A 10,907-nucleotide genomic window follows, 5' to 3' on the forward strand; every position below is an offset into this window, starting at 1 on the left:
GTCACCGACAGGCGGGCCAGGGACGGACACGCGCGCGTGCCCCGCCCGTCCGCGCGCCGTCCGTTTCACCCCAAAACCGATGTAAACTTGGGCCGCGGATGGGTCGAAAGCGGACACAAAACGGACAAAAGTCCGTTTGCTCCCGCGCGCTGGGCGGTCCGGTTTATCCGTTTTACCTCAAACGGACGGGGCCGGACAGAATGAGTTCGTGCGGTGGGTTTGGCCTAATGACTCTGCCTTTTTGTTGTTTCTCTGAACCTCGTTTTTTTCCTGCCACTGAACTGTGATCTCGATGGGATTTTTGTTTTGTTTTTTGACAGGCACGTATGGTAGGCCTTGTTAATTAGGGATCCCACGTACGTGCAGTGCAGTCAACAGGGCGGCAAGGATGGGACAAGCTCCGGTCCCTAGCTCGAACGAAACGACCGCCCGACATGAACGTCGTCGCTCGCCAACCTTCTCGCGCAAGCTAAGCTTTTTCTTTTCCCTTTTCACAGCTCGTAAACTTGGTCGTTTGTCGCCGCATCTTGCCAAGTTCTTGGGAGTGACAACTTCTCGGGAACCGGAACTGAAACTTTTGATCTTTGCCATGCAGATGCACCGTTGAGAATAACCGTCTCCTCTCCTGTAGTATAATCTGCGCCCTGTTCCCGGGCATGGGAAAAAAATACGTGCTCCTGTGCAGATCGAGCTTTGGAAATGCATGGCGGCCATGCCTCCTTCACTGTTGCAGTGCATGGCGATGGCTATGGTGCTGCAAAGGGGAGAGCAATGATGTTGTGGTAAAGGGCCGAGGACGCTCGTAGTATGGAGGTGGCGGCGAATAACTCGCAGGCCGGCGCGTGCACTTAAGCGACCACTATTTATTACGCACGGCATGTACGTGTCGCAGAACTGAATGCCTATGGCTTCAGAGTTTTCGTCAATTGTTCACTGCAGATGGCGCGGTCGACCCAGCTAGCTCGTGCATACTTACAGGCACCGGTACAAAATGCACTCACTTGTGTACGTGATTTTCCTAGCTATGGTGGTTACAATTGATTTATGTTCGTAGCCAGAGCGCATACGTATCCGTAAGATCTTGCACTATTGGTTCTCTTGCTAAAAATGAGCTCTCCTACGTGGTATCTGCCGTGTACTGCACACGCACATGCCCATATATACGCATGTATACATGCATGCATATGCATGCAGTAGCCGTATGAGTACGACGTATCTGTGGCCATGAGGGTGATCGATCTCGTGTGGGTTGGATTCCTTCATTCCTTAAAGGCCTCAATTAAGCTTGTCCCGTGGATCTTGTAGGGAGGGACTATAGCTACCAGGAGATCGACGTCAGCTACTCCTATCCGTACTCCATCCATGGTTGAGGTGCTGCTACGGAGTTATTAGAGCTGCCCGTGCGTGTCGCCGCCTGTACCGTGCAGCGTCGCGTGGCGCCGTGCGACGGGGAGTTACGCCGTTGCTCCGCTCGTGTCTGTGGTCCTAGCTAAGCAAGGATATAAACGCGCGAAATGAAGCGCGGCATGCAGTTTATGTCGCCTCACGGTCTCACCGCACACGGTGCACTGACACGAGCTTGCACGCAGATCCAGTTAAGCATGCGTCTCAGCCCTGTTCTTGCGCGTGAACGTTTTGAAGAGTGTACGTGCATGCATGCAGCGTAGTACGTGCTTAAATTTGCAGTAGATCACCATGAAAGCGTGTATTTACATGCAGCGAATTTTGCAGTGCTAATCATCTCACGAAGTTGCACTCGTTGCATTCTTGGAATCGAAGTTGGGGGGAGCTTAGTTTTTCTCCGCCAAAGCTCTCTCTAGTGAGTACTGCCACTGTGTGTGACACAGTGCAAAAAGAGCAGCCTACAAATTAGAGCCGTGTGCAGGAGCAGCTAGTTAGTTAGCCTGGCAAGTGTAATCAATTCTGGCGGACGCAAGCCGTCTCTGTACAGAAGGAAGGCGCATGTGGCGGCATAATTAGATAGCCACTAACTCTGTGAAGCACAAGGAATAATCCTAGGTTCCTAAATAGCAGCAGGACAATTAACAGACATCACTACATCAGATAGCCATCACTGTCAGAACGAAAATAACCAGCAAAACATACGTGAGTTATATGTTTGTCTCTCTCTTTCTCCCTGGCCAGGAGACAAACACCAGAGACACGGCGCGTGCGATTGCTGAAATGGCGTCGCCGCTTTGCTTGTACTACAGTCGCAATGGCCGGACGGGTGGGCGCCAAGTCAACACGGCCACGAGATCGGGTCGACAGGCATCCGCGTACCTGCATGCGCCTGGAACGTGCACGTGTCGCCTGACACGTAGCATGCTGCATCTGCATGTGCCGCTACACGGGCACGGCGGAGTACACTGCCTTGGAATCTTGGATCGGCTCGTACGTAGGTGCGTCATGGGGTGGCAGGCACATATATCACTGCGCCCAAGTACGTGCGCCCTCAGGCCTCAGCAGCGATCCGAGGAGAGAAACGTCAGAGGCGGACCCAGGAAAAAACTTGACAGGGGGCAATAATTCATGGCCATATTCATGAATCAACAAGACAAACACCCATATAAACTAAAATATGGGCACAATATAACTAGTTCATTCTCCACACGATAACCAAGTTTTCATTGTAAAGTGAAATAAAAGTAATGATGTGAAGCAAAATGACTTGCATGAATATGTCAGTACCTTATTCTGAAGTTGCTATTGGGGACATTGACACATTTTTCTAACAATATAACCTATAACCTGCAAGGGAGAGAAAAATCAAATCAGGGTAGAATGAAAACATTGAAGGATATCGGTATTACAAAAGAAAAGAGATTTAGCACACTAATTTCCTTCTGTCCCATGGTGATCTTCACCTCATGAAAACATTTGACTTACACTAAATTAGAAATTTTGTTCAAGAATTCATTTTCTACAAAGCTGACATAGTTATGGTTTATAAAATATCATTGATTTTCTTACGTAGAGCATTCTCCAGAATATTAATAGCTGAGAAGTGATAGCTTTATAAGTCTATAGACCATCAAATCTGCAATCCTCTTGCTTTTGGATGGACCCCAGGAAGTTTGTTCGAATCAAGCGAGGTTGTTAATTCTTGAAAAAACCTCACCATTAGCTTTCCTGCGCATTTAAGTGCCATCAACTAAAACTTTAAATGAATCCTCGAATTGCCAAACATCATACCTGAAGATGAAGTGTTCTGGGACTAGGTATAACAGATGATCCAAATCAAATTTGAGTGTATCGATTCAGACTAGACAATTTTACTTGTAAGTAAAAAGTAGCACATTAAAATTTGCAAGTTGTACAAAAATTGTTTGGATAGATCTAGTCACTTAAATCGGCAAATCTATACACACAAATTGATCAGACTAACATGATTTTTAACATATATAAAAATTGCAAGCAAACAAAAAAATTAAAACAAGAAAACCCTAGATGACCCATACAGCTTACCTCGATGCCAATTAGATTGAGAGAATTGCAGAACTGGTGATCGGCCTGTGCTGCAGCGTCGTCTTGCAAGGCCACGAGGGCCAGACAAAGGCAAGTCACTGACCCTGATTGCTGGCGGCGAGCCGCCGGTTGCGCGGTTCCTGCGTCTTGGATTCATTTTTTTGGAGAACGTGGACGTCTGCGTCTCGTGCGTGAAGTAGGACCGAAGGGTTCGATCAAGTCGAGTTTTGCGATCGTAGGTTGTTCTTTCTCGGATGTGGGCTGCTCCTACAGATTTATGGTATGATGGGCTTTATAGAAAAAACAACAAAGTGGGCTGAGTGGGGGCACCATAATGGGCCAAGCGGGGGCACACGAAGCTAGGCAGAGGGTCCTGATCGATAGAGCACTGCTATATGCACGACACTATGCGCACAATTTACAGACGACAACCAAATCAGTCCGTTGATGCATGAAAAATCGAGTGGGGGCAGTTGCCCCCACAGCACTCAACGTGCGTCCGCCCCTCAAAGCAGTAGCAGATCAGCACAGTAGTAACTGCCTTTGCTGCCGGCCTCCGTGTCCACGTACCGCTACATGCATACAGTCGTACGTAGAGAGAAATGAACGGAGGACGTCAAGCCGCCGACTGCATCGACCTCCCGCGGTGCCACTGCCAGATCGCGCATTTACGACGAAAACCGACGATCAGGCGACGCGCCTGGCGTCGGGGCGGCGCGTTCCTACGTGACATGGTCATGGTGTGGCTCGACCGACCGACGACTGCATCACGGGCCACCCGCGGCAGCGGCATCGATTGTGTGGATGTGAATACCCCCTTCGCCGCCGTCGCGTTCGTGTCCCGGAGTAACCGAGGCAGCGAGGAAGGCGACGGGCTCCCTGCCGTGAGCCCGTGACCTCTATTATGAATGTCGATTCACAACGCTGACGGCGACGGCATGTCCTCGTCTGCCCTGTCGCCCCTCGATAACAAGTTTCTTCCGTCAGAAGCTCTCCTTCCTCCTCATCGTCTTCTTCTTATAGCCGCGACACTGACCTTGGTTGGCCGAACAGATCAAGAGAGCGACCTAAACACTTGACCCGGTTGGCGAGTGGTGCGTCAGTCTGGCAAAACACGCCTGCCGCAAGTGCCTCTTGGATTTTGACAAAGTGAGAGTGAGAACGGAGTGTAGCTATATAGGCCACAGCGACCTGAATTTGACAAAGTGAGGGAGAGCTCACACTGTGCAGGATCTTTTTTTTTGTGTGTGTGTGTGTGTGTGGAGATTCAATTTGGACAAAGAAATGGGCCGACCATCCATGACTGATATTTTTGCCTCGTGGACTGCCATGATCGTGGTGTCTTGACTTTTCTAGGCAGTGGGCTCTATCCTGTTGCTTTCAGAGGGGCCCAAACATGATTCAGATACATGGCCCAGATGTACAGTGGGGAGGCCAGCTGAGCAAAATCAACTGGAACATATCGTGCCATACAGTTCATGAATTCAGTTTGCAACTCAAACAAGCAACAGAAGTATACATAATATTATCAGAAACATAAAGATAAGTTGATAACTGATGCAGTGTATTTGAACGCTGAAAGGGATCAACACCAACACAAGAAACCATAAATGCAAATGTCAGCTCACTGTAAACACAGGGATCTATCTAGGACATTGCGCGAGAAATGAATTAGTTCAGCAGCACAAGTCGATGGCCTTACCAGACACCTGCAATCTTATAGAACAAGATAATACATCTGACTGCTGTACACATAGTCAGCAGCCGGACTTTCAGGGCATTTGACACTAACAGGTGATTGCAGACACAGATGATAGTTAACTCTTGGCTCAACACACCCTGATGCCCCATATACTAGCATATCAGCATCTTAAGTGACACAGACCGGAAGAAACTGTGGCGAAAAAAGACAAGAGGGTGACCGATCATCGTCATCCATCGCACAAGGAGAATGTCGGGTCTGCTTAGGAAACAGTAACACCATTGAGCTCTGCTTGAGCTACTGCTGCACCGATCGCATCGACCACTTCCACCTTTCCAAGGGTCAGTGCCTCATCCATAGGGGTTTTCTCATGGCTGCAGAATACCAAATCATGCCTTTATAACACTGACATCACTAAGTAAGAAAGATCTAATACATCCCGCAGAATGTATTTCACAATCAAACCACCATTTCTTCTGGTGCGGTCATTTACATTTTAACATACCTGTTCAGTGCACTTACGATAGCCCCCGCACATATCAAAGCCTTGATTACCTGGAAGGTTGTTTTTATAAGCATTCGTGTCATTATGTATTTAGTAGATCGGTGCTTGAAAACCACTATTAGAATAGTGAGGCAACTGAATTACCTCTGTATGTCCATTGAGGCATGCCCAGTGGAGAGGCGTGTTCTTCTCCAAGTTTGCAGAGTTAACATTCTGTAGTCCAATTGCAGAGTCATAAAACAATGGTTATCACTATAACATGGAATTCTTACGGAAAACACAAGTTCAGTTTTTCAGTTTAAATCCATAAGATAACTTCATCTGCTCAGAGGAACAAAATTCAAACAGAAGTACTGGAATATATTTTATCTGGTACAATATGTTGGAACAAGTTGTCAGCCACGTCTGCAGCTCCACGCCTCCACCCGATCGATCACTTCCTGCGTCACGCACGCGGTCACAACACACGTAGCCCATGTTCCCGTCTCTATAGCAGATTCAGTTGTAACAACCTAGCTTGTTGTGTGCTTCGGCATGTATATATGTAACACTGAGCTGTGAATACAATCTACAGTGAATTATATTCTCCAACTTGGTAGCTCGAGTTCCCTCCCATAACCACATCATGTCTTCCGTGCCGCTAACCATTGTTTCCCTGTCCTTCAGAGGTGCTCCGACTCCTTCCGGTTCACTCTCCAACGGACTCCAGCTCCGTGTCGCCCCACCAGCCACGGCTCCCTCCTACGTCATCACCCTGTCGATTGATCAGCGTGCTCTGCTCAAGCCCGGCGCCTCATTCTCCAGCCTGCCCTCCATGCACCAGCTGAACATCAGGCACTTCCTCACTTCAAGCTAGATCTTGCCGCCAACAATTTCTCCAAATGGTGGCAGATTATGAGGCGTGTTCTCTCTATGCATGAGGCCGAGGGCCACGTTCACCGAGCCCCTGGAACAGGATGTCGCATGGTGCCAAACCAACATCACCACCCTCCTCTGGATATACAGCTATCTCTGATGTCCTCTATGATGTCATCTGGCCGCCGGACAACACCGCCTTTCGCCCGGAGCCAGCTGACCTCCTTATACGACAACCAACCTGGCAGCGGGAACCATCATGGCGCCGAGTTCCGCAACATCACCCAAGGCGATCTGCGCACCGGGGAATACTACCGCCGGCTCAAATGCCCTGGCCGACGCCCTTGATAAAGTAGACGAGCCAGTGACTGACTACTCGCTGACTCTCCAGATGATCCGCGGTTCCTCGCGTCACTTCCAAATTATGGCCTCCGTCATGCCAATGCCGGCCCCCTTCTCCACCTTCATCCAGCCGAGCTCGCGTCTCCTGTTGGATCGCATCGAGGGTACCTCCGCACTCGTCATTGGCATATGCGGCAACTCTGGTGGTGCGTCTGCTGATCGAGCTCCTTCTGACCCTCTGGGCGATCGTGGCCGGTTTAGCACGACGGCTCCGGCGATCGCACCGTGGCCGAGGCAACGGGGGCCATCCCCAGCGGCAGCAGCAAGGTGGTCAGCCGCCCTGGATGGGCTACTTTGCTCCATGGAGTGCTCCCTTCCCGCCACCTGGTTCCCACTGAACGCCGTCGACGTCCTCAGGCAATGCGCATGCTCAAGCGTGCCCAGTCTGTCTTCTACTCTGGCCCACAGTTGACGCCTTATGCGCCTCCACAGCCGCCGTCTAACCATTTTGGGACCAAGTCAGAATGCTGAACGCCAACAACCTCCCGCTCCAGCTACCCGGCGCTGCCGATTGATACCTCGACACCGACGCCTGGTCTCACATTTCGGGAAACACATGTAACCACAACAAAATTTATGGTGTTTCAATGGAGCATCTTACTCACATCGTGGTCAACAATGTATCCTCTCTCCCTGCCGGCTACACCCATCTTCCACCCCACCCTTCCACCTTAATCATATTTTAGTTTCTTCTAACATCATTAAGAATTTAATTTCCATATGCAAGTTTACTATGATAATTCATGTTCCATTGAATTTTATCCCGCTAGTTTTCTACGAAGGACCTACCCACCCGGACGCTACTCATGAGATCCAATAGCTACAGCCTGTTATACCCGTTCTTCGGCTCCGACGCCACTGCTCTCACTAGTGTTTCCATTGGCAACCTCTGGCACCGCCATCTGGGAAAAGTGGTGAGAGCGATGGCGCCGGAGCCAAAGAACGGGTATAGTGGCCAGAGATATTGGATCTCATGAGCAGCGTCCAGCTGGCCAGGTCCTTCACAGAAAAAACAGCGGGGTCAAATTCAATGGAATAAGAAGTATCGTAAGTAAACCTGTGTACGAAAATGAAATTCTTAATGATGTTAGAAGAAACTAAAACATGAGGTGGAAGGGGTGGCTCGAAGATGGGTGTTGCCGACATGAGAGACAGGGAGAGAGGATCTGTTGCCGACCATGATGTGAGGAAGATGTTGCACTGAAACATCATAAATTTTGGTGAGATTACCTATGTTTCTGGAGATATGAGACGAGGCGGTGGTGTCAGGGTACCAATAAGCGGCGCCGTATGCTAGAGCGAGAGGTTGCTCGTGGAGGCGTTCAACATGCTGGCTTGGTGTAGACAGCTGCTGGGGAGGCGCGTAGGGTGTAGGCTGGGGCCCGGGTAGAAGACCATGTATGCTTAAGCAGGGGTGCCAGGGCGTGGCCCGATGAAGACGGCGGCATTCGGTGGGAACTAGAGGAGCGCGACCAGTTGGCGGGAAGGGAGCACTAAGAGGAGCAAAGTACCCCATCCAAGGAGCCTCACCACCTTGCTACAGCAGCTGGGGACGGCCACCATTGCCGCAGCCACGACGTGGTCATTGGAACCGCTGCCGCCAGAGCAGCTAGACCGGCCACGATCGCCCGAAGGGGCGGGAGGATCCCTGGTCAGCAGAGGCACCGCTAGAGGAGCCGGCGCTGTTGGAGTTCTCGCCGTTGCAGCAGATGCCAATGACAAGAACGAAGGTGCCCTCGGTGCACTCATGGGCATCGAGGGTGACCTTCTCCAGCAAGAGACGCAAGCGCGCCTCGATGAAGGTGGGGAGGGGGCCTGCATTGGCAAGACAGAGGCCATAATCTGGAAGCGGTGCGAAAGGTCGTAGATGATCTGGAGAGCCCGTGTGCGATCTGTCACCGGCTCGTCGACGTCACCGAGGGCATCGGCCAGGGCCTTGAGCTGGGTGGCAGTATTCGTCGATGAGCAGATCACCTTGGGTGGTGTTGCGGAACTCCGCGCCAAGATGAATCACATGACCAGGTTGGTTGTCGTAGGAGTTTAGTTGGCTCCAGGCACGGAAGGCGATGTCATCTGGTGACTTGATGACATCATAGGGCTCATCAAAAATGGAGCCCCATATCTAGAGGACGGTGACGTAGGCGTGGCGCCATGTGACATCCTGTTCCAAAGGCTCATAGTAGCAGTCAATGTGGTCCTCCGCCTCGTACATAGAAAGAGAACCCAAGTCATAATCTGCTCGGCTGCCAGCCCACCTACACCCACCAATTGCTCCTTGAATCACGTGCATCCCCTGCTAGATTCTCCTGCTCCTGCCTCGCAGACCCCACCTATATGCACTACACCCGCATCCACCTCGTCTTCCGCCACACGGTTCTACGCGGTGTCCCCGCTGCAGCCGATACACGACGGCCCCACGCGAGCCCCTGTTGCCTTTTCCCTACCTCTAGCGACCTACCGCGCGTCCCCCTTATCCCTCCCAAAGCCACCCCTATTACTCCACAAAATAGTCATAGCATGCGCACCCGCCAAAAATCAGGTTTTACCCTTCCCAAAGAGCCATTTGACATCGCCACGACGTCTGACTTCCATACTTGCCTCCTATCATTCTGCCCTTAAGGATCCAAACTGGTATGCTGCCCTGCGCGAGTAATATAATGCACTGTTACAGAATAATATGTGGTGTTTGGTGCCTTGACCTATAGGTGAGAATGTTGTGAGCGGCAAGTGGATTTAAAGGCACAGGTTCAACTTCGACAACCCCCTTGCTTGTTAGGAAGCGCATTGGGTTCTTTGAGGCTTCACACAAAGCAAGGTCGTCCTCAGCCTCATAGTCACCGGCTCATGGACGATCCATCAGCTCGACGTGAAGAATGCGCTTCTTCACGGGGTTCTCGATGAGATCGTCTATAGCGCCCAACCCGCCAGCTTCATCGACACAAACCACTAGTCTGTAAACTCCAGCGCTCCCTCTACAGCCTCAAGCGGGCGCCTCGGGCTTGGTTTGCTCGCTTCACCACGCATAGCCTCACGCTCGGCTTCACCGCCTCGAGGAGCGACAGCTCGCTCTTCATCCTCCATCGCGACTCGTCCACTGCCTATTTGCTGCTATACATGGATGGCATAATCCTGATGGCGAGCTTCTCTAGCCTACTGCACTCCGTCGTCACCTCGCTCCATCCCGAGTCCGCCATGACTGACCTCAGCGACCTACACCACTTCCTTGGCCTGAACGTCCAACACTCTGCCGGCCTATTTTTCTCGCATCATTAGTACGCGCTTGAGATATTGGACTATGTTGGCATGCTCAACTGTCGCCCCATCTCCACACCTCTCGACGCCAGCGCCAAACTCTCTGCCACCAATGACAAGCTTGTCACCGATCATTCCCACTACCGCGGCCTCGTCGGTGCATTACAGTATTTGAAAGTCACGCGTCCCGAAATCGCTCACACATCCAACAAGCTTGCCTCTTCATGCATGATCCCCGCGAGCCACATCTCCAGCTTGTCAAACGAATCCTATGCTATGTGCAAGGTACGGCTCATCTTGGTCTTCGCATCCACGACGTTGCTCCATCCCATGACCTGGTGGCTTACTATGATGCGGACTAGGCCGATTGCACGGACACGAGGCCCTCCACCTCTAGCTTCTTTGTGTTCATCGGACCAAACATGGTGTCCTGGTCCAGCAAGGGCCAGAACATTGTGTCTCGTTCTAGCGTAGAAGCAGAATACTGGGTCGTGGCAAATGTCGTCGCCAAGTCTTGGTAGCTCCATCAGCGTCTCACCGAGCTCCGTCGAGCCATCGTTGTGTTCTGCGACAATGTCAACGCGATGTACCTCTCCAGCAACCCGGTTCAACACCAATGCACTAAGCATGTCAAAATCAACCTGCACTTCATTCGCGAACATGCCAGCATCGGCGATGTCAAGGTCCCAGCACATACCAACTTCTTCCTAGTTCGCGGACATC

General features: G+C 51.1%; 1 protein-coding gene across 1 annotated transcript in view; it reads right to left on the reverse strand.

Annotated features, from left to right (window-relative positions):
• Positions 1–4,993: 4,993 nt before the first annotated feature.
• Positions 4,994–10,907, reverse strand: part of LOC119362635 (ankyrin repeat domain-containing protein 2A-like) — a 7,514-nt gene continuing 1,600 nt past the window's right edge. Inside the window, exons 4-6 of the mRNA XM_037627879.1 lie at positions 5,820–5,888; positions 5,676–5,725; positions 4,994–5,544 (exon numbers count right to left, since the gene is read on the reverse strand). Of these exons, the coding sequence (XP_037483776.1) occupies positions 5,433–5,544; positions 5,676–5,725; positions 5,820–5,888 (231 nt within the window). The 3' untranslated portion in view covers positions 4,994–5,432. The remainder of the gene's footprint in view (positions 5,545–5,675; positions 5,726–5,819; positions 5,889–10,907) is intronic.

Source organism: Triticum dicoccoides, chromosome 2B (assembly GCF_002162155.2).
Source record: "Triticum dicoccoides isolate Atlit2015 ecotype Zavitan chromosome 2B, WEW_v2.0, whole genome shotgun sequence".
Lineage (NCBI taxonomy): Eukaryota > Viridiplantae > Streptophyta > Magnoliopsida > Poales > Poaceae > Triticum > Triticum dicoccoides.